This window comes from Adiantum capillus-veneris, chromosome 29, assembly GCF_014529385.1.
Source record: "Adiantum capillus-veneris isolate H3 chromosome 29, ASM1452938v2, whole genome shotgun sequence".
In the NCBI taxonomy this organism is placed as follows: domain Eukaryota; kingdom Viridiplantae; phylum Streptophyta; class Polypodiopsida; order Polypodiales; family Pteridaceae; genus Adiantum; species Adiantum capillus-veneris.
In genome coordinates this window covers 63,636,630-63,659,811 of record NC_140959.1, presented here as the reverse complement: position 1 = coordinate 63,659,811, position 23,182 = coordinate 63,636,630, and the positions used below count along the sequence as shown (strand labels likewise).

The window sequence follows — 23,182 nt, the reverse complement described above, 5'->3', positions numbered from 1 at the left end:
CAAAATAGCAGTTCCCTAAATTTTAGGAGATGTTGCCATTGTATCTTTCTAGGTCATCTGACCCCCTTTGTACACTGCAACCACACCCAGAACTGAAATGTAGCCTCTGTAGCAAAGGATTCCACTTTGGCTAGTCAATGACCCCACTTTGGCTAACCATAGTCCTTGTCTAACCTTCGTGCTCTCTTGCCCTCAGGCCTGGACTCCCTCTAAACAGTTCCACACTAGCTATGCAATGCAGGGCAGTTAGATTTCCAGAGGGGTGTTTGAAAATGAATAAATAATAAGAAAGAAATCAACAAAAAGGATAGATAGTAGTCACACGCTGGTGACATACCCCCCTCTTGAAATCTCAAACGTCCTCGTTTGCATCTATGTCGTACATGCTCACAGTCAACACTGGTGTATTCAACACCTATCGACACATGTACGACACGTACATGCTCATTGTCAACCGTGGTGTATTCAACACCTCGTCGACACATGTATTGCCTGCGTGTGAACACTGTCCCAATGACATAGTGGTAGCTTCGCACTCTGTCATTGCTTTGAGTCATTAACTTTTCGATGACAAAATGGTAGCTACGCATTTTGCCACTGTCTTTTAGTACACGTTGGATCCAGTAACACTTTCGAGCATACCCAAACCGACAGTTTAAGAATGCAGTTACACATGTACCCTTTAATAGAAGCAATTACTGTATCCTTGACAAACTGACAAGAAATACTCACTTCTATAGCACTAACCACACTTTTGGACATTCCGTAAGAGCAATTGCCAAACTGACAATCTGTACAGCTCTAACATTCATGTAACATGTACTTGATTTGAGCTCACTTTAAATACCATGTACATCATTTCTTTCAGAAGCCATTGTCACACTGACAATCCATGTAGCTTTGAAAGTCAAGGGGTCAAGGTAGGTTGCAAATCGAAGGCTTCAAGGTAAAGTGATAACACAGTTGGTGACTGCAAGTTCACCTTCTTCCATCCACTTAGCATCCATTGGTGGATAGTTTTTGAACTTCACCAAGTAACGCCTAGCAACCTTGCCTTTCACTTTTCTTTCTTTATGTGCCAAAATCTGTTCCGGGACCAAGATCTCGTCAAGTTCCTCGACTTCCGGCTGTTCTTCAGCTAGCATATCCTCTGGCACATCACCCACATAGGGTCTGAGAAGGCTCACATGAAACGCATTGTGAATCTTCCCAACTCTCAGGCAATTTCAGCCTATATGCAACATCATTGATTATATCGCATACTTGAAAAGGTCCATAGTAACGCATGCTGAGCTTTGGAAACAGTCTTTCCTTGCCCTTCATCTTCTTTAACCTTGCCTTTTCAAAGCATAGAAGCACCCAATCACCAAGTGAAAATACCACTTCACGACGGTGACGATCAGCTGCTTTCTTTTGCTTTGCCTGACTTTTTTCTAAAGCCACTTTGACCTTCTTGTACATTTCATCCATGTCCTGAACATACTTGTCTACTTCAAATATCTTGTCCTTTGTATGCAGTATGGGAGGAACTTTCTTGCCACCTTCAACTATCTCAAAAGGTGCCTTGCCAGTTGATGAATGCATTGTATTATTGTATACATACTCCACCAATGGCAAATACTGCTCCCACTTTCCTTTATGCTCTGACACGTAGCACTTCAACAGATCTAGGACAGTAGAATTTGCCTCTTCTGACTGCCCATCTGTTTGAGGATGAAATGACGAAGAGAATTTGAGCGTTGTGCCCATATTCTCAAACAAGCCTCTCCAGAACAAACTTGTCATGCGTGGATCACGGTCGCTAACAATCGACTGTAGCATACCATGATACTTGAAAATATTGCTCATAAACAAGCGTGCCATCTGATCTGGCTTTATCTTCTTCCTGACGGGAATAAAATGAGCTGCTTGCTGAATCTGTAAATGATGGTCCAAATACCATCGTTTCCTGTCTGCATTCTCGAAAGATCAAAGATAAAATCCATAGCAATACTTTCCCATGGTTTATCTGAAATAGGTAGTGGTTGCAATAACCCTGGTGCCTTTTGCCTGTCAAACTTGACCTTCTGGCATATCAGGCATTCTCGCACAAAGGCATCCACATCTCTTCTCAATGTAGGCCAGTAGAAGAATGTCTCAACCGCTTTAACTGTAGCATCGATACCACGATGCCCTGCATACAGTGGGACATGACTCTCTTCCATAACTTTGTGTCGCAATGGCTTTGTGACACACAATCTGCCATGCATCATCATGAACCCATCTTTGAGAAGATAGTGTTCATGACGTTGTCCATCCATTAGCTGCTCGAAGACCCTTGCAAAATCTTCATCATTTGCATATTGTTCTCTCATATCATCAAGGTCATGATGATAAGGAATTGACACAGCTGAAATTTGTGGCTTCCTTGACAAGGCATTAGCCACAACGTTCTTCTTGCCTTCCACATGCACAATCTGAAAATGGAACATGGACAAGATATTCGCCCATCGCATATGCTTCTCAGATAACTTTGCCTGTGTCAAGAAGTATCGCAAGGTCTGATGATCCGTTTGGACAACGAAGTCTGCACCTAGCAGGTAGTGTTTCCAACTTAAGAGCACATGAATCACGGCCTGCAGTTCTTTTTCATAGACTTGCATAGTCTTTTCTAGCCCTTGCAAGATTCTACTCTCATAGGCTACTACCCTGCCATCTTGCATTAGCATTGCACCAATGCTACTACCACAGGCGTCACACTGGACCACAAATGACTTCCTAAGATCTGGCAACACAATGACTGGATCTGAAGTCATCTTTTGCTTTACGAGATTAAAAGCTGAAATCTCTTTTTGTGTCCATCTAAAGGTGACTGCCTTCTTTTGAAGAGCATGTAAAGGTGAAGCAATCGCAGCAAAATTTCAAATAAACCTTCTGTAATAGGAGCATAGTCCCAAGAAGCTTCGGACATCGTGCACCATCTTCAAATCTGGCCATGACTTGATCGCTTCAACCTTTTGCAGGATCCATTCTGACACCATCCTTTGAGACAATGTGTCCGAGAAAATAAATCTCTTCCAAAAAAAAATCACTTTTCTTTGCATTGATGAGCAACCTATGGCTGCATAGCTCTTTGAACACAATGGCCAAGTGATGCCTATGCTCCTCTTCATTCTTTGAGTAGACTATCATCTCGTCAAAGAATGTACCAACAAACTGCTGGTGTGGACGGAAAATTCTGTCCATCATCCTATTGAACGTAGCAGGAGCATTTGTGAGACCAAAGGGCATCACTAAAAATTCATAAAGGCCAAACGTTGTTCTAAAAGCAATCTTGTGCACATCCCCTGATCTGATGCGGATCTGATGGTACCCACTCTTTAGATCTATCCTACTAAACATAGCTGTTGCTTCTAATTTGTCCAGAATATCATCAATTCTTGGTATAGGGAACCTATTCTTGACGGTATTCTTGTTCAATGCACGGTAGTCGATGCACATACGCCATGAGCCATCCTTTTTCTGCACCAACAACACTGGAGAACAGAATGGAGATGAACTGGGCTGAATCAGCCCCTTTTCTAACAGCTCCTGTACTTGGCTCATTATCTCTTTCTGTTGAGCCGCACTAACCCTGTACGGAGGCTTATTTGGTGGGCTACAGTCTGGCACAAAATCTATCGCATGGTCCTCGGGTCTCTCTGGCGGTAATTGAGACGGTAATGAATCGGAAAAACAGTCACTATACTGTTGTAAAAACATTGACCTTTCTTTATCTAACACAGATAAATTTGATTCATCACAATCTGACACTTCACGTGCAAAAACCAAGTACGCAGAAAGATGCTTTTTCATTACAGAAGTAATAGCAAAAGCTGATACAGTGGGAATAGACTCCCCTTTAAGCTTTACATCCAGAATGTGAGTCTTTCCCCTGCTCTGTACAATGATCTTTTTGTTGTAGGCATCCATGATTCCTTGTACACGAAACAACCAAGGAATACCTGGCAACACATCACATCCGTCCAGTGGCATGATGTAAAATTCTTTAGCATCTACATAGGACTGGATATGTAGGCGCAACTTTCCGATGATGGGTGTCATAGCCTCTATATGGCCAGGACATGCCAAACCTGCCTCTGCTGTATACCCCATCCCATCTCTTCAGGTCTGATTCCCAACTTTGAAGCCAATTCTGGGGAAATGAAGTTGGCTTTGGCACCTGGATCAAACAAGATAAGCATTGTTTGATCCCTGACCTTTCCCCATGCTATGCAAAGCTCACTTGCATCTGAATTTGGCTTGTCGCCCACCATATCTGGCACTAGACCAGCCATGGGCCTCTTTCCTTTCCTGTCCTCCTTGTCTTCAGAATCAGCTGTCCTTTTCTTTTGAGGACAATTGTAAGCAATGTGGCCAGGCTACTCACAGATAAAGCTTTTGTTCTTTGACCTCAGGACCTTCTTTTGCTCTTCCAACTTGCGAGGAAAACGTCTTTTCCATTTCTTTGCTGGTCCCTTTTCTGATTCAACCGTAGCTTTGCCTTTCCCTGCGTTGGCTGGCTCCTGAGTCCCTTTAGGAACCTCATTGGGAACGTACTTCGCTGAATTTTTCTTGGTTGATCCTTCCTTGACGCCAGTATTAAATTCACAATCTTCTCCCTTGAGCAAACCATTGCCAGTGTTTGCTACCTCGATGAGCTGCGTCAAAGTAGTGACTTTGGTCTTCGTGCAATACTTTCTCGATCCTTTGGGTAGGCCACAACAGTATTTTTCAATCTAATCTGTCAATGACACAAACCTATAGGAAGTTATTGGAAGTAGAGCTTTCCAAAACTTCCGATTGTAGTCATCTAGATTCTTGCAAGTGGCAGCATTAAGCTGGTGCCATTCTGTCATGACATCTGCTTCAAAGTCATCAGATAACCATGCTGCTGCAAAAATCTGCTTGAAGTAAATCCACGTGGACGGAGCTTGCCCTTGAAGCAATAAAGTTGTCCACCATTGTCCCGCATTCCCTGTCAAGCAAGTGGCTGCCTTGCGGACCTTTGAAGCCTCTGTAAAGTTCCCCCCTGCATAGGCCTTGTCAAACTGCTGGAGGAATGAGAGAGCCTTCTTCCTGTCATCAAACCCTGTAAAGGTCGTGAATGCCACACCTTTGCCACCTTCTTTGTACGGAGTTGGCTTCTCCAACGGCGTTAAGTTGTCATATGGAAGTGACTAAAACATGGGAACACTGTTAGGGTTCATCTGTGTTCCTTGACCGCTATTAAGTTGACCTAGAAATGCCATATTTGGCTGTTGATTTGTAATTCCAGCCATACCAAAATTTGCCTGTGGCATCCCAAATTGGCCCTGAGTGCTTTGAAACCATGGTAGCATGCTCGTGACACCATACATGGGGTTAGGCATCATTGTTTGAGCACCCCTGAACATTGTTCTTGGCGTGTAAAACTGATTTCCAGGTGCATGACCAGCCATGCTCTGGAATACCGATCCACCTCCAAAATAGCCAGGGTGTACTGAAGGTGGTGGGAAGACTTGTTGCATAGCCTGTAGGTTGCTTCCCTGCCCATTAGAACCGGCTATAGGCTACTGAAAGGTGGCTGGCTGAACTGGTACAGCTTGAAAGACTGGCATTTCAACCACCTGTTCTTGCACCTTAGGCACAGGTTGTGGAGACTGCATGTTCTGCGTCAAGTGTACAGGTGTTTCCATTGACTGTGTAGTATGAATCACTTGTGCTTGAGCCTTAACAGGCTTTTGAATATGATACAGTGACCCAACTTGCTATGATACAGTGACCCAACTTGTTGAGACGGAAGAGGAGGTTGCAGAAAGACTAAGAACCTCGGGTTCTGCATTACTTGTGTGAACTTAGCCACAACAGTAGCCAACTGGTCCTGAATATATCATCATCCGTTTGTGGTGGTCTTGAAGACTCACCCATTTCATGTGTCTGTTGACCCTGCGAAGAGGAAACCTCTTCAGTCACATCATCTGGTCTGTCAACCATAATTGCAATTTCCTGTGTCTGGTCTATGATCCCCTGTGTCTTCAAGCCCAAACTGACCAAGGCTCACTTCTATGGGAAAAAGTGATTTAATCCCAGCGATGGAACCATGAAACCGGCCTGTAAAATCCAAAAAGGGCGGTAGACCTTAGACTTAAACCTTATTTGCTTTCACCCATTTAATTTGTCGCCCACTTTACCTGTACTTTCAAGACACAACAAAAGGGGAAAGGGATACAGGCTGCTAGTTGCACCTGTATGAGAAGACCGACACCAGATTGGCCCCTAAACAGGCGCACCTTTAGGTATTTCTTTATTCTTTAAAAGAGAGAGTAAACGCTGTGGTTCCCTACAAGCTGCCCCGCACAATCTTGGCTGAATTTCAACTGTTTTGGCCTGATTTCGGCAACATAACTGTACTAGGACCCTTCACAGTCAGTATTCCCACGCATTGGATGACTTTCTGCAAAAACTGGCGAGAATCTGCAGCACGCTGAATTCTCTGTTTTCTGCCCCGAAAATGCGCCAGATCACTTGTACAACGGTCCCCTCGCGTCCCCAAACCTCTTGGGGGTATTAGGGTCCGTTTAGGGCCAAAACCCTAAACCTGCAAAAAATACACAGCAGGCTGTAATTCACAGTTTTGGGCTCCGTTTTGCGTGCCGGTCGCATCCGTAGCAAGTCCTCGAGCTCCCGCACCTGTAGGGCTACTTGCCCTTTGAATCGGACGAGATTTCGCACGTGAAACCTCTCCGAATCACCTGTACCTACAGGGGATTAGCCGCTAGCTAATCCAGTACCTGTGCAAGAGGCTCTTGCCTCGGCAATCGCGCATGAACCCACACAACTGTACATTGATCAATTGAAAAGCCCACTAGAGGGGCATAACATATTGCCATAGGGGAGAGAGAGCAGTGCGTAGTGTGCAGGGCATCACTCCTGGCCCCACACTGTACATCAGAGAGAAAGGAAGCACTCCATAGCTCTCAACCTTGACAGAAGCTTGAAAATGAGCCTCTCTTCTCTAAAATCAGCGCCACTTCTTCATGCATGAGGAAAGTGCACAGAAATGTGCCACTTGGCACATTTACAGGCCATTTCCTGTTTCGGGGTTGCCTCCTAAAAATCTCCCGACCGGTTGCCCAGTTGACTTCACGGCAGAGTAATAAAATGTTCCCCTTGTCATTCCGGAGATAATGACGCGAACACATTTTCAAGTCCCAAAATAGCAGTTCACTAAATTTTAGGAGATGCTGCCATTGTATCTTTCTAGGTCATCTGACCCCCTTTGTACACTGCAGCCACACCCAGAACTGAAATGTAGCCTCTGTAGCAAAGGATTCCACTTTGGCTAGTCAATGACCCCACTTTGGCTAACCATACTCCTTGTCAACCTTAGTGCTCTCTTGCCCTCGGGCCTGGACTCCCTCTGAACAGTTCCACACTAGCTATGCAATGCAGGGCAGTTAGATTTCCAGAGGGGTGTTTTCAAAAAGTGAAAATGAATAAATAATAAGAAAGAAATCAACAAAAAGGATAGATAGTAGTCACACGCTGGTGACAGCAGACCCCTCTGACGCTGAAACTGGGGCCCTCGTAATCCCTGCACATTCCATGAGATGATCCTCATGGAGTCAATGAGAGAAAACAGATGTTGCCACAGCAGCCAACCTCGCTATCTTTGAGGCCGTTTAGATGGGGAGTAATCCGCATCCGAACGACCTCTAGACAAGCGCGCAAGAAGTGACTGTCCCGCCCAGGCCCAAGCCGAGCGTGTAGCCCGAAGGGCTACATCCTCTATCCAAGAATCCTCATGCACAAAAACATAACACGGAGGGCACTGAGTGTCACCAAACAAACGCACCACAATATGCCTGCAACAATGGGCTGCATCTGGAGGTGTCACATTGAACTTGGCAAGAGGCAAAGTGTCAGCACCAGATCTGTCATTGCTAAGTCCCCTGTGGTGTGAGAACTCAGTAGCCTGGGTCTGGAGCTAGTCAAGGACTGTGTGCGGGTCCACTCTGTGAGTTCCCTACCACACAACGGAAAGGAGAAACCCACCGATGTGTCCAAGGCTTCACTGCCTCTAGCTGCAAGAAAGAGGACGTAGACTCGAAAGCTGGCCTCCTCCAAGTCGGGAGAGGAGTCACCCAGAAACCGAGTGAAGATGCAGTCGAAGAAGTCCCAACGTCTGCGAATGTCGAAGTTGGTCAAACCTCTAGGGATCGCTGCATAGGGAGAAGTGAGCACCAAAAAAGGCGGCCTCAGGTGGGGTTGTCCCTCTCGAGCCACACAGCTCTAGCGAAAGCACTACCAAGAGAACGCCTCGCGGCAGAGGCGTGTCCAGTACCCTGCGTCTTAGGAGGAGTGGCGGAAGGATCAAGAGACGAGGCTGTGGGTCCCATCGGGGAGAGAGGAGGAGCGGGAGGCGAAGGTGGGGGGGGGGGGGGGGGGGGGGGGGGGGAGAGAGGAGGTGGGGGAGGCAGGGCGGCAGCGGCTGAGGGAGGAGGAGGCGATGGTGGAGGAACTGAAGTGGACGGTTAACAGTCGGAACCCAGTGCTGCTGAGCAGCAGAAGGTCAGCCACTAGGAGCAGTGAGGCGAGCTCTCCCCTGACGGGGGCGGCCAGGCACCTGCTGCCGACGATCAACTGGCTGCTCACTGGTCTCTGTCAATGTACCAGCCTATGCATCCTGTGTATCTGGCTGCTTGGCATGCTCAGTCTTGGGAGGCTACGCATGCGCTGTGGTCGAGGTCTCCTGCGAGGACAGGCCTTTGCCATATGGCCCATCTGCCTGCAAATGAAACAATGGTTCGGGAGACCTGAATACTCGACACTTTGTCTGATCCATCCCCCACTCACCCTAGGCAACGGTACCACCTTGGGGAGGGAGTGCGTGTCACGAACGAGAACCCGCACAGTAGGTAGACCTGCGGCCTTGGCCACAACTGAAGCTACCGTGCGTGGAGACTCCAGAACTGTCCCAAACATGGAACCAATCCTAGGTAGGAGGGGATGGTATTCTCGCCTCAAGCCTGGGAAATAGACCGAAATCGGCAAGTCTGCCTCCTCCTCGAGCACGTCTATAGTAGGATCAAAACCGTGATGCCAATGTCGGAAGTAAGCTCGAGCTGCTCTGATGCCGAGTGGACTCATCGAAATCACCTTGGTCGTCATATCTGCAGACTCGAACTCGACCTGGTGGTACCCTCTCCCGAGGATCTGGACATCGGTGATCTGGCCCACACCGGAGAGAAGACGGGCCTGTAGTAAATCCCGTACCTCGCCCCGACTGGCCCGAGTGCCAATGATCTTACAGATAACCGAAGTGGCTTGCAAGCGCTCCACTTAGGCCATCAAGCTCACTTGCTCTTCTGGCGAAAAGCAAGTCGAAGGGTCGACTCCGCGGTGTCGGGCGAGGGGGCTTCAGTGGAGTCCCTCTAAGGTGGAGCAGAAGCCGCCATTCTGTGTCTACTGTTGAGTCGAAGAAGGCGAAAATGACGCGAAGCTCCCAGAAGGCTGCAGGGACAAACTCCTGCGAGCTTAACAGAGAGGATTTGGGGGGGGGGGGGGGGGGGGGGGTATGCGGGAACACAAGGGGCGGACGGGCGGGAGAGCTAGGGGCGGGCGGAGGGCTGAGGCGGGCTGCGCGCTCGCTGGCTGCGCAGAGTGTAGGGCAGGGCAGCACGAGAGCGGGTTTTTTTTTTTTTTTTTTGGGGGGGGGGGGGGGGGGGGTAGGGCAATAGCGAGGGAGAGGGGCTACAGGAAACGTGTGCAGAGGGAGGGGGTGGAGGCAGCGGCAGCGAGCTCTTGAGTTCACTTATAGCTTTGTCAGGTTGGTCTTATCTTTCTACATACGTCATAGTCACTAAGACTTTTCTCCCCTCTCTCTTTTGGGTGGCTCCAACTGGGAATCAGCCTTTTGGAGTGTGTGTTGACCAACAGGTTGCTCTCCTGCTGTCATGTGTCCACTATGCCGCTTATGGTTCAGTTTCCTATTCACTTTCAACTTATGAAGTCGTCAATGACTTGTCGAGTGGCCCGAATTCTATTTTGGCGCACACATGCTTCTCTTCACCATGCGAACATTTCTTCCCTTGTGCAAAAATGGCATGAAACTGTGCTTCCTTATCTACATAAGCGATGAGAAGACCATGATAGAAGTACCAAAGAGCATAAAGGATAGAAGCTATTCTTTCCAGACAAACATACTTGAAGCGGCTTGCTAGTTTCAAAGAAGCCATTTTGAGGACTGCATACTTCCATTGCGTGAGAACCTCCTTGGTAACCCTAGAAGAATAAATACAAGAGGCAATTTTTTCTCTTTTGGCAAGTTCATCAATACATAAAACGGGTGTGCATTGTCCCTTGTAAAGTAAGAAGTCATCATTTATACATACATAGCAACTACTGTACGCGATGGGACATATAATACGGGGTATATAATACATGTACTAGACGTATTTTTCGTGGACAAAATAATATACATTAGTTTTTTTTTTTAAGTATATTTTCTTGCGGATAATAAGTATAGGTAACCCACTTAAAGATCTAGTTTTGCACGTAACTTGATTGAAAATTGAAATGTGTAAAGACTTAAAACTCAATGTGACTCCCACCTTACTTACAGAGCTTTTTTTTCAAAGCCCCTTTTAATTAAAGGCTTGGTACTGACCTTCAAAAAGGTCCACGGTTTTTTATCTATAGTGCGTCCAGTACGTTTGAAAACGTGGAGTATTGTACTTTAAATAAACTACGCCTATTTTAGCTACTATGTATACATGTCACAATTCACAAGATCAATAATTTTAAAACCTCGAATCTAAAATTTATTCTTGCAATTTCCAGAAACCACATTGCTAAGTGTGCACAACATGCATGACAAACTACCAAGTCTTCAATGATATGGTCAACTACGACAAACAAACTACAATGCAAGAGTAAATTATGAAGACAAATGTGACCTCTATGACTTATTTGCTCATGAAGAGATGGCAAGTATTGAAATCTGTTCTCAGGCCCACAAAAGGATGCGCACCAAAAGAAAAGTTGGCCTCTTGCAGAGAGATCTATTCACTTCCAATGTGGAACATCAAAAACCCACCCATATCACAAGCCTGAAAACTGACTGGTTCAAGAATTAGGTTCAAGTTTCGGAAACCTGGTGGGTTTTTAAGAAGGTTTCAAAATCCCAGAAACAACAGAACTATGTCAGTTAGGTATCTCAAAGCTAATCCAACTTTCACAAGTTTTTCTTAACGTCAATCCATGTTGCTCAAAATGGCAAGCTGATCACTAAATAAGAAGAATTAAAAAACCAAATGGAATACTGTATACACTGCATAGATAATATCTTTCCTATTGAAGGAAAGACATGTAAATTGGCACTGATCTCTGCCTCATCAAAGTTCCACGCTAGAGAAGACCGACTTCTTAACATTTCAACTCGCTTTGAGATAAGCTAAGCTTAGTTTTAAGCTCCGAAATCCTGCATGCCGCAAGATTTTTAGTTGGCATTCCAAAAGTAGCCTTGCTATTCAGCTGAAACTGCATGCGGTCCTAGCTCAGAATAGATGAACCTTTCTTTTCTCACAATCTGCTGCTTGCGAAATGAATTTCCACAATGAGTACTCAGCCTTCAGTTTCTGTTTGCTGTGATTACTTTTATAAACAAAGTTCAAAATTTTGAACCATTTTGCTGTGTGAATTTCCATCTATCTGATTATGGCTGATGTTTGCTAAAACTCTTCAATTTCAAGCACTTCCTCTAGTCAGAACTAAACTGGGATGTTCTTATTAGATGCAAGCCCTTACTTCGAAGATGTACTTCCATGAGTTCTGTGCTGCTGCTGTGAACATTCACCAACTAGAGCTTATGGATAACTGGGAAGACATTGTGAAAAAAGCATACGAGCATTTCGACAAGAAGGGAAACCGTGTCGTATCAGTCGAAGAATTGGCTAAGGTACTTCCGTTACGTGTTTCATTATGTGTTTTAAAACTGGATTGTTGAGACAATCAACTAAAGAATGGAGAGCTCCTAGGGGTCAAGGCTTTGTTGAAACATCATACTCCTCCAGCCTGTTTTGAAAAAATGTATATGTCAATTGGCTGTATGCCTGGGTAAGTCTCAATTGGTTAGGCGATGAATGTGTATGTCATTTTAGTAGGTACCACAAGCAGCTCTGCATGTAATGGCAAATGTGTAGCTGAACTTGTTGTAAGCTTGGTGAACCCTTCTCTATTACACCCAAAAACTGATTCATGGTGTAACTGAACAAAACGGAAATAAAGCCGCCCAAAACCTACTATCTACGACAATCAGATGCACATTGCTCTGCCTTTGCGGCAGAATGTGATAATGTGTGTATGCATGCAAAAAGTATTGTAGTTAGTTGTGTGTGTAGGTATCAAAAGCACGAGTGAATGGAAGATCCAGAACTAATCCATGGTGTTTAAAACTCGCAATTTGTTTCTGTCTTTATGGTAAAATGAATGCTTCTGCATTTAAAGCCAAAGACCAGAAAAAAGGAGTTTTCTTACTTGTAAGTGGGTGTATGGCAGGAAATGTGCGTCCTGGAGACAGTTCCCGCGAGCACCTTTCTTCACGAATGGGTGAGGCTCGACGATGGCAAGCTTAGCTTACGAGGCTTCTCTAAGGTCTTGCTTAGTGAGGCTTCACTAAGCTCTTGCTTTAAGTAAGCTCTTGCTTACTTAAAAAAGCTTCTCTCTCTCTCTCTCTCTCTCTCTCTCTCTCGCGAACACGTCTCGAGTTTAATCCCCGTCAATTGATCTTTGGGATTGTTCCTCCCTCCCTCCCTCCCTCCCTCCCTCTCTCTCTCTCTCGGGGGACGGACAAGTATCTTAGTATTGTTCCCACGAACATGAAAGCTCCCCCCCCCAACTCTAAAATCTATAATTATATGTGTCATGTTGTATGTCAGGTCTCCAACTCCTCCATCAAAAAGCTCATTGGCTTTGTCGGCTACTAGGAGTGTCAATTTTTGAGACTCGTGTAATGCAATAAGCAGTTGGCTAGGTCACTTTATCCAACTCGTAACAAATTCTACTTGCTTATTTGTCTAAACCTACCATGTACTGTGAAATGTATTCTAATTTTATTTCAATATAATTCCATTGGACCTTGCTTTGCAACATCAAAATTTGAGCATCATAGGTATAAATCTTCGTTAATAATTTAGATTTTAGCATAAATCTTGGTTTTTAACCTATTACGTCTCCCCACTCTCGAAAACTTACAAAACCTTTCAAAACATCGAAAGGACATAAATGAAGGGTGAATTTTGGAAATGAAAAGTCAAAAGACTTTTTTTGTTTATAGATGGTCCATTGCACATTACTACATTTGTGTTTTTATTTGCTTAATTTTCCTTTAGCGGTTTCTTCTGTTTAGAGGTCCTTTCACTCAATGTAAGTAGTGAACATATTTATTTTAAAGCCATTAGGTATACCTAGTTTGGCTAGAGAAATAAGGATTGCAAAATGGATTTTACTTTTAGGTAGTTTTTGCATAAGTCTATAAAGAAAAAACAATGTTCTTGCTTGTCTTTGCAATTTTGTCAATCTTTAAATGCTATGATTGTAAGAGGGAGAGTGCAGCAAGGCTTCATTCAACATAAGAAAGTGGGCATACTCAATATGGTGAGCTTTAAAAATGCATTTGTAAGTTTCTATTTAAAAGGATGTGACCACTAGCTAAGAAAAAACTATAAGAGATTTCAATTCTTTCAAGAGGTGGGAGCCCTAAAAACTCAGGGGGTTCACTTAATAATTGTGTTACTATCACGTGAGTGCAACAAAAGGGGTTTTTAAATTATTTTTTTTCCCTAAAAACTAAGGGGGTTCACTTAATAGTTATGTTACTATCACGTGAGTGCAACAAAAGGGATTATTAAATTTTATTTTTTTTTACATTTTCACATACACAAGGTACCATAAAATGGAATTGGAAAAAACATTTCTAGAATGAATAGGAAAAGGATGTATTTTATTTGTGAAAAATTCACAGATAAGGGGTTTTAAAAATAACCCTTGAACGTACGCGATATAGAAAATTTATACATAGTGACCTCGCGAGCCTAAAAAGTACAATTATAGGGAAGGAATCAGTCTCGCATGTAATGTCTCACAAAGAAGGGGTGAAGCAATCAAGCAGCCTACATGTTATCCATATAAGAAATAAGACATTTCGATTGAACATGTATCAACAGATGCTCGAGTGAACTACACCTCTAAGATAGAGAAGGAGAGAAAGGGAACCATAGGTAGCCTTCATGTGTGAAAAACGGGGAGAGGGAGAGAGAGAGAGAGAGAGAAATGAAATGAAATGAAATGTTATATTAACGTCTTCAAAAGGCCAAAATGACCTATGAGACCAGAGCGTTACCATGTGGTGAATCGATACAAAGTCAGAGTAACAAAATGAAATGAAAAAATGATAAACTGATAAAATAAAGTACTATGGGATCTTAAGCTGGTAGGCGTGAACTAAGCAGCTAGCTAGGGGTAGCTAAACCACAAGTCACAGGAGATTCAACACATGAGAGAGAGAGAGAGAGAGAGAGAGAGAGAGAGAAAGAATGCAATGACAATGATTTCAGTAAACGCAGTGACACTTGGCAAGATTTCCTACATTGGCTCTTGAAGGATGTAGTGTCCATGCATGGATGGGGGGGGAGAGAGAGAGAGAGAGAGAGAGAGAGAGAGAGAGAGAGAGAGAGAGAGAGAGAGACAGGCAAGGGTTACTACGTGTGGTGGAGCTCTTGCAGCAATCTAGAGGTCTGCAATGGGGCTTATTGCTTTCCATTATGTGATAAGAAAAGATTGGTTGGTTAAGGTTATGATTTGGGTGATCGGACACAATCAGTTGGGCAAAAATGAAATGAAATGAAATGTTTATTAATGTCTACAAAGTGGCCCTTTAACCCCAAAAAGCTTCCACTCAAAGACCAATGTGCCTTTAAGTAAGCTATGGACATATATACTACAAGGTATGTAGAGTCTATATCTCTCCCCAATGGTTATAAGCACTCACATTGCGCAAACTTCTCAGAAGGTAGACCTTTGGTTAGTAGATTAGTAGGGTTATCATTGTGTGAATCTTGACAGGCTTTGTGCACTTGTCCTCAAGCACCCCACGAATGAAGTGATACATCACATCATTACGCTTTCTCTTTGCATGAAACACTAGATTCCATGCTAATCGGATAGTACTCTGATTATCACAATGCAAAATTGGAAGCTCTACATTGATTCCATTAGACCAATAATCCATATGCTATCATTTGATGTTGCAACATAACTTGCTTCTATGGTAACAGAAACATATAAACTTGCAGACAAGATCGCCATGAAATTGCACCACCAGTGAATGTAAAAACATAACTTGTTTTAGACCTCTATTGTTCACATTTGATACAAAATCTTCATATGTCTAGCTAGCTACGCATATTCCTTTGCCTCCAAAGCAAATGCACAACCCTTTTGTACCATTTAAGTATCTCATCACACCCTTCACTACCTCCTAATGCTTCTTGGTAGGATCTTTCATAAATATGCTCGCAAGTCACACTGAATGTCATAAAATCTAATATCTAACTATCCAAATGATTTTCTCATATTAAACTGACCATTTAATGTGGGAGAATAAACGGGAACAAGAGTTAGAATATAGACATGTGCTTATGGATCTACCAAAGTCAATGGGTCCAAATGAGAGATGGTTTGCTAAAGAGCAATGCTAGCTAATGGAGCTTGAAAGACCTTAGGGTTAGCTTCATTAAAGACCTCCAAAAGTTAGTGTTAAAAGTCCTTACACCTAGGACCTTAGGGTATTTTAAACCTTAGACAAGCTAGACTTGTGATTGAGGTGCTTGAGCTGACTAAGGTGCTTGAGGTGCTTGTCGTGCTTGAGCTGACTAAGGTTCTTGAGGTGCTCGTCATGCTTGATGGCCAAGGTGCTTGAGTGCTTGGCATGCTTGATGACGAAGGTGGTTGAGGTGCTTGTCATGCTTGAGGTGTGCAAGTCAACCATGATCCCTACAAGAAGGGCGGGCGAGCCCTAAAGCTAGGGGCATGAGAGAGAACACACTCACTCACTCTAGGCAAGCCTAATACCTAAGAGGCAACAAGGACACATGTCAAGCACCTACACATGCTGCCCTCATGTAGTGCCTAAAGTCTATTGGTTGGCCTCTAAAGGGGTCCAATAAGATTTTAGTTTTTTAAATAAATTTTCAAGCATTATTCAAGAACTCTCTCTCAAAGGGTTATGAAGGACACTTGTCTTAATGCTACCCTTGTTGCTTGATATGCACAAATCATGTGATTGGCCAGGCTTGAGGAGGTCCAATCACCATCAAGGAAGAGTTAAAAGAGGGGGTCGACTGAAGCAAGGAGAGGGTGTGCTTGCCCATATACCCTCTCTCATGCACTCACATACACACTCATTCTCATTGTGTGTTGAGAAAGACTCCATCTCCTTCTCCAAGCTTGAGAGGTTGAGAGCTTACACCAACAACTCTTGGCTATGGAATGCAAATCCAACCAAGAGCCATGCTCCAAAGTGCAAGCTTTCCATCTTCTTCATCTCCATTACTATACTATTATGCTATGCTAAGCAACAAGAGTATTATCAAGTGAGGAGTCTATGTCTTTCTTGTAAGAATACTTCTTCTTCCTCTTCCCTACCCTCATTCCTTGCTAGATCTCTCCACTTTGAAGGTGTTTGAGGTCTTGGGACTGAGGCCAAGGACAAGTTAATGCTTTCATTTAGCTAGGTTATGGGTATAATGTGGTGCATGAATCTCTCTATCTTCATTGCACCATCAAGGTCTCAAGGAACACAAAGATTGTATTGTACCAAGTCTCTCTTTATGGGAGAAGCTATAATACAAAAGCCTTTGGGAGGGGGGACTGGCTCCACATAAATCCGGTCCTCAATTGTTGTCAAGTTCTCTAATTCTCTCTCAGAGTATTGTTCATGCCAAGTTAATTACGTATAATGGTTATGTTGCTACTTCTAATCAAGTTCACCCTCTATTTTCTCAAAGTATTCTCATAAAAATGCTCACTACAGTTTTCTTAATTCTGTTATTCTCAATGTTCATAGTCCATTTCCATTACATTGGTATCAGAGCTATTGGTTTCTCTTTTCTTGCTTAAGAAGAGAGGTCCTTAACTTGTCCATGAAAGGTTGGACATGTTCATTGCAAGAGGGTAAGTGAGACAACGATCTATTATCTTGTGTTGACCTAGTTTGAGGTACACCGTTGGGAACTATAGAGTTAATAATGGAATCTCTCGGGGCTTGCCTTTGGCTTAACCATTATTGATCTACTAGAAGGCCCAACAAAAACCATAATCAATCGAGCAATGTTAGACCCTCTCCATTATTTTTTGCAATCAACAGTCTCTAAACCACGGGTGTGACTGCGTAAAGAAGAGTAGCAACTAAGGATTTTGAGGGTACAAAAGCACAAAGTAGCATGCACATAAGTTTAATTAGCATGGGTGACAATAATAAAGAGGGTAGAATGAATATTGGCAACTTTGATTTTGCACATGAAGGTGCTACTGATGATGCGCCAATGTTTGTGAACTATCTTGTTACTAGGTTGAAACAAGCTATGGGCAACCCTGCCTTGCAAGCCGATGTTACCCAACAAATTTGTGCTTATGGGATTTCCCTACCTCTCCAAGAAGAGAGAGATCTTAGGAAGCCTCTTGTTGAGGCTTCCAAAAGAAGACTCTCTCCGATAAGAGAAGAGGAGGAATCCAGTGAATGAGAAAGAAGTAAATCTCCGAATTCCTTTGAAGATGTGGCTCCATGAAGACGGCGGTCTCGACAATCTGCTACTCCTCCCAAGAGGAAAAGATCATCCTATAGTCCTTCTCCTTGTCACTCCGAAAGGAAAGAGAGGAAACAAAGGAAGAAAAAGACAAGAAAGAGGTCACCCTCTTCTCCTTCTTCTTCACCTTCCTCCTCTTCTGACGAGAGCAGCGATTATTCTCCTAGAGAATACAAGAGAAGAGGACATCGCAAATCCCACTCTGCTTGGAAAAGGTCCCAAAAGCTTAGCAAGCTCAAAGAGGGAGGAAAGAGTATCTCTTTTCTCACATATGATGGCACCTTTGGTGCTACTGACAAAGTATTGGCCTTCATCTCCAACAATTTGATGCGGCCTTTGGAGACGAGGCCTTCACAGATTCCTCCAAGCTACACAATGTAGCTATGCACTTTCAAAAATCTTCTCATCAGTGGTGGGCTAGTCTCCACGGAAATGGCGAAGCCCCAAGGACATGGAAAACTCTACGAGTTTCCATAATGAAGCAATTTCTTGCAAGCGACGCCAAAGATAAAGTGCTCACCGAATAGCGGAGTTTGAAGTTACTTTCCCCCAAGTATATCCACAAATATGTAGACAAGTTTTGGGGTTTACATCTCAAAGCTACAACCTTTTAGAAGATAGACTTCGCCGAGCAAAAGCAACAATTTTGTGCGGGATTACCTAAAGAAATGGCCAAGTATGTCAACTCCCAATGGCGTGGTTCTATCACCAAATACATCCACCACACTATGGTTACATCTCGTATCAATTTCCAGCAAGGGGCTTAAAGGAATGCCAAGCCCATGGAAAACAAAGAATGAAATGATGCAAAGGGGAAGAACAATGCTCAAAGTTCTTCCCAAGGCAATTCCAACAACAACAACAAGACCAAGGAGAAAGCTTCTTTAAATGTGGGAGCAAGGACATGGCTATCGTTCTTGCCCCAAAAGAAATGCCCGCAATGAGACTCCTACATCTTCCACGGCCAAAGCTCCAAAAGACGATTCTTATTGCAAAGGATCGTCCCTTTCATATGCTTGGGGGAAGGTGAGGGAGCATGATGCCTTCATCCTATTTGATCATGGCTGTACTCACAACTTCATATCAACAGAGTTGGCCACAAAGCTAGGCATACGAGCTTTCGAGATGGGAGATACTGTAACTATTGATGGGGCTTTCAAGGGACAACAAGCCTCTGTTATTCCCTTGATTGGGAAGTTGAGGCTTCATGTCTAAAACTACGTCGACAAAGAAGACTTTTTCATCTCTCCTCTCCAACATGAGGATGTTATCCTAGTTCAACCGCATGGCTGCCAACATGAAGTTCCATGAAAGGAGAATCTACTTCACCTACACGGAAAGAGCATGTATATAGATGCTAATGAGTTCGTTCGTACTATACCACTTGTGAATTCACCTACTTTTGATAAGTCAATGAAAAGCTCAGTTTCCTCGTACATAATTTTTGTCAAAGAGTCTCTAAATGATGATAATTTTTTAACAAAACAAAGTGGTAGGAATCAATAAGAATTAAACTTGTCTAAATTTCTAAATATCGATGACATCCTATGGAGTTACCTCCAAAATAAGGGGATGATGACCAAAGATAGGCTTCTACCTAGAAGCTCACTGCCTAATAAACCTCCTTATAGAGTTTCTCAATCTCAACAAGAGGAGATTATGAAGCAAGTGCATGAGCTGGTATGGGGAGGCGTAGCTCTCTCCCTTTTGTTCTCTAGTCCTTTTAGTGCAAAAGAAAGATGGCACATACCACATGTGAGTGGACTATCGAGCACTAAATTGTATCACTATCAAAAACGGATTTCCTGTACTGCGGGTAGAAGACCTGTTTGATAAGCTACAAGGTTCAACCTATTTGAGTAGGATTGACCTTAAAAGTGGCTATTATCAAATAAGGATAGTGAATGAAGGTATTGTAAAGATCGCGTTCCGTACAATGTTTGGTCTTTATGAATATCTTGTCATGCCTTTTGGTTTGACAAATGCTCCAGCCACGTTCAACCGCCTAATGGAGAAAATCTTTAGACCCTACCGCAAGTTCATTGGAGTGTTCTTCGATGACTTTATCATCTACTCCAATCTTTGGAGGAGCATAAGCAACATCTCCAGGTAGTTTTTTGAGCTATGAGGGAGAATAAACTTTTCATTAACCAAAAAAAGAGTGAATTTCTCCTCTAAGAGATTCAATACTTAGGTCATATTATCTCTCAAGATTGTATCCATATGGATCCATCCAAGCTTGAGGTAATAAAAGAATGGCCCAATCCAACAAATCTACATGAGCTACAAAGCTTTATTGGTATGTGTGCATACTATAGACGCTACATAGCTAAATTCTCCCAAATAGCACGACCACTACATGACTTGACCAAGAAAAATGTTAAGTAAATATGGACTGCTAAAGAGCAAAGTGCTTTTGAAAAGCTTAGTTCTCAACCCGTGCTTACACTACCGAATCTCTTAAAACCATTTGAGGTCCAATGTGATGCTTGTGGAGATTGCCTTGGAGCAGTTTTGCTTCAAGGGCATGCCATAGCATATGAGAGTCAAAGACTCAATTTCGACGAGTGAGTATTGGGCATCTAGGAGAAGGAGCTACTACTTGTCCTACATACCCTCGACACATGGAAGCACTATCATTTTGGGACTCTATTCATCCTACGTACGGATCACCAAAGTCTTAAGTACTTCATGATGCAAACCAAGCTCTCCGAGAAACAAATGAGGTGGGAAAATTTTCTCTTGCAATTCAATTTTCATATTGCTCAAATTGTTGGCAAGCACAATCAAGTAATTGATGCACTATCACGAAGGCCAAGAGCCAATGCGGTGTCCATAGCAACTCACAATGATCTATCTTCTATGATAGATGAGTATGCTACTGACCCCGATTTCTAAGATGTAATTTCAGCCCTTGCCTTAGGGAAGAAAGAAGAATCATTGACCTTGCAGGATGGTTATCTTCTCTATGGCAATAGGCTATGTGTTACTCACTCTCTTTGTAAGAAAGTGACCTTGCAGGATGGTTATCTTCTCTATGGCAATAGGCTATGTGTTACTCACTCTCTTTGTAAGAAAGTGATGAATGAATCTCATGCTCCTCCCTATGCGGGGCATTGAGGGATTCAACCTACCCTTCGCGGAGTAGAGACATGTTTCTATTGGCCTACCATGAAGACATACATACAAGACTATGTGTCAAAATGTGTGGTATGCCAAAAGACAAAGTATGATAGGGGGAAGCAACTTGGATTGCTCCAGCCTTTGCCAATTCCTAATTCACCATGGGAGAGCACATCCATGGATTTTATCTTTGGATTGCCTAAGTCCATCCATGGGAATACAAGACTATGGACAATAGTAGACAGGTTTAGTAAACAAGCACATTTTATACATGCCAAAAAGACTATTAAGGCACACCCAATGGAAACCCTCTCCATATCCCAAATTTTTAAACACTTGCCATCATCAATAGTGTCGAATAGAGATCCTTGAATGGCCAATAATTTTGGGAAGGGTCTCTTTGAGAATCTAGGTACTAGGCCTAATTTCTCTTCGGCGTATCACCCACAAACGGATGGCCAAAGTGAAATAGCCAACCTTAGGATTCTAGATCTATTTAAAACCTATGTTACCAAAGTAGATCAACATTCCCAATGGGTATCTATCACTTGGAGAGTATGCATACAATAACACTGTCAATACTACTATAGGAAAGGCACCTTTTGAAATCTTAGAGGGAAGACCTAAAATTCCCTTGCTACTTAAGGTACATAGGAAGATCTTCGCTGCTGTTGATGAGTATAGCCGAGACCTACAAGAATCTTTCCAAAAGATTAAGGAGGCTATATCCATCTCCCAACAAAGGCAAAAACTATTGCTATAGAGCATAGAAGGGCCTTAACATTCAAAGAAAGTGGTTGGGTCTTACCTAAGTTTCCCAAGGTTCGATTAAGGCAAACTACGAGCAAAAATCCTACGGGCCACCAAAAGTATTATGCTAAATTAGCAAAAAGATACTATGGTCCTTTTCAAATTTTAAGACCAATCAATGAGATGGCCTATCAAATTAAGTTGCCCAACCATTGGCTCATACACTATGCTTTTCATGTGAACCTACTCAAGCCTTACAAAGGAGAGCCACCAACAAACCCAATCATTGAAGACCCCCCAGAGATCAAAGATCAAGAAGAGGTGCTACAACCTAAAGCGATACTTTGACATGAGGATAAGGTACTACGGCATGGTAAGATTATCCGATGATATCTTATTAAATTCAAACTTTATCCTTTTGAAAATGCTAGATGATTGAAAATGCTAGATGATTCAAGGAACAAAGACTAAGGATAGAATGAACCTTGTCAATGCTTACGATGCTACACTAGAGTAAGCAAATGTAAATGTTTCTTTTAAATGATCAATCTTTTTGTATTATAAGACTAGGTCTCTCTTTTTATTGTGCACAAATTTAAGTAGTATGCATGCTTAGAATCGTGTTTGTGATGTCAAATTCTCTCAAACACCAAGTAGAATTTGTTACTCTACTTAGGGAGTATGATATGAACTCAAGAGGAGACATGCTTGCGGTGGAAACTAAGTCTCCCAAGCACCAAATGGATTAGTTATCCCGCTAAGAAACATAGACTAATGACTAAGGCTTTATCTCCTCTACCTCATAGTCGAGGATGACTATGATTTCAAGAGAAAGGTAATGTCATAAAATCTAATATCTAACTAACCCAAATGATTTTCTCATATTAAACTGATCATTTAATGGTGGAGAATTATTGGGAATAAGAGTTAGAATATAGATATGTGCTTATGGATCTATCTCAACAAGGGACCAAAGTCAATGGGTCCAAATGAGAGATGGCATGTCAAAGAGCAATGCTAGCTAATGGAGCTTGAAAGACCTTAGGGTTAGCTTCATTAAAGACCTCCAAAGGTTAGTGTTAAAAGTCCTTAGAACTAGGAACTTAGTGTATCTTAAACCTTAGATAGGCTAGGCCTGTGCTTGAGGTACTTGAACTGACTAAGGTGCTTGAGGTGCTTGTCGTGCTTGATGACCAAGGTTCTTGAGATGCTTGTCCTACTTGATGACTAAGGTGCTTGAGGTGCTTGACATGCTTGAAGGCCAAGGTGCTTGAGGTATGCAAGTCAACCATGATCCCTACAAGAAGGGGAGTGAGCCCTAAAGCTAGGGACATGAGAGAGAACACACACACACTCGCTCAAGGAAAGCATAAGACCTAAGAGGCAACAAGGACACAGGTCAAGGGGGGCAAACAAATTGTTTTAGAGAGAGTCAAAGGCAACCC

General features: G+C 43.1%; 1 protein-coding gene and 1 long non-coding RNA gene across 2 annotated transcripts in view; one reads left to right on the top strand and one right to left on the bottom strand.

The window, feature by feature from the left end:
• Positions 1–12,674, bottom strand: part of LOC147419313 (uncharacterized) — a 39,782-nt gene extending 27,108 nt beyond the window's left edge. Inside the window, exon 1 of the long non-coding RNA XR_015187203.1 lies at positions 12,538–12,674. This is a non-coding gene — a long non-coding RNA (uncharacterized LOC147419313). The remainder of the gene's footprint in view (positions 1–12,537) is intronic.
• LOC147419312 (CDPK-related kinase 5-like) overlaps positions 1–13,074 on the top strand; it is a 42,789-nt gene extending 29,715 nt beyond the window's left edge. Inside the window, exons 10-11 of the mRNA XM_086506401.1 lie at positions 11,795–11,959; positions 12,559–13,074. Coding sequence (XP_086362527.1) covers positions 11,795–11,959; positions 12,559–12,696 — 303 coding nt within the window. The 3' untranslated portion in view covers positions 12,697–13,074. The remainder of the gene's footprint in view (positions 1–11,794; positions 11,960–12,558) is intronic.
• Positions 13,075–23,182: the final 10,108 nt, after the last annotated feature.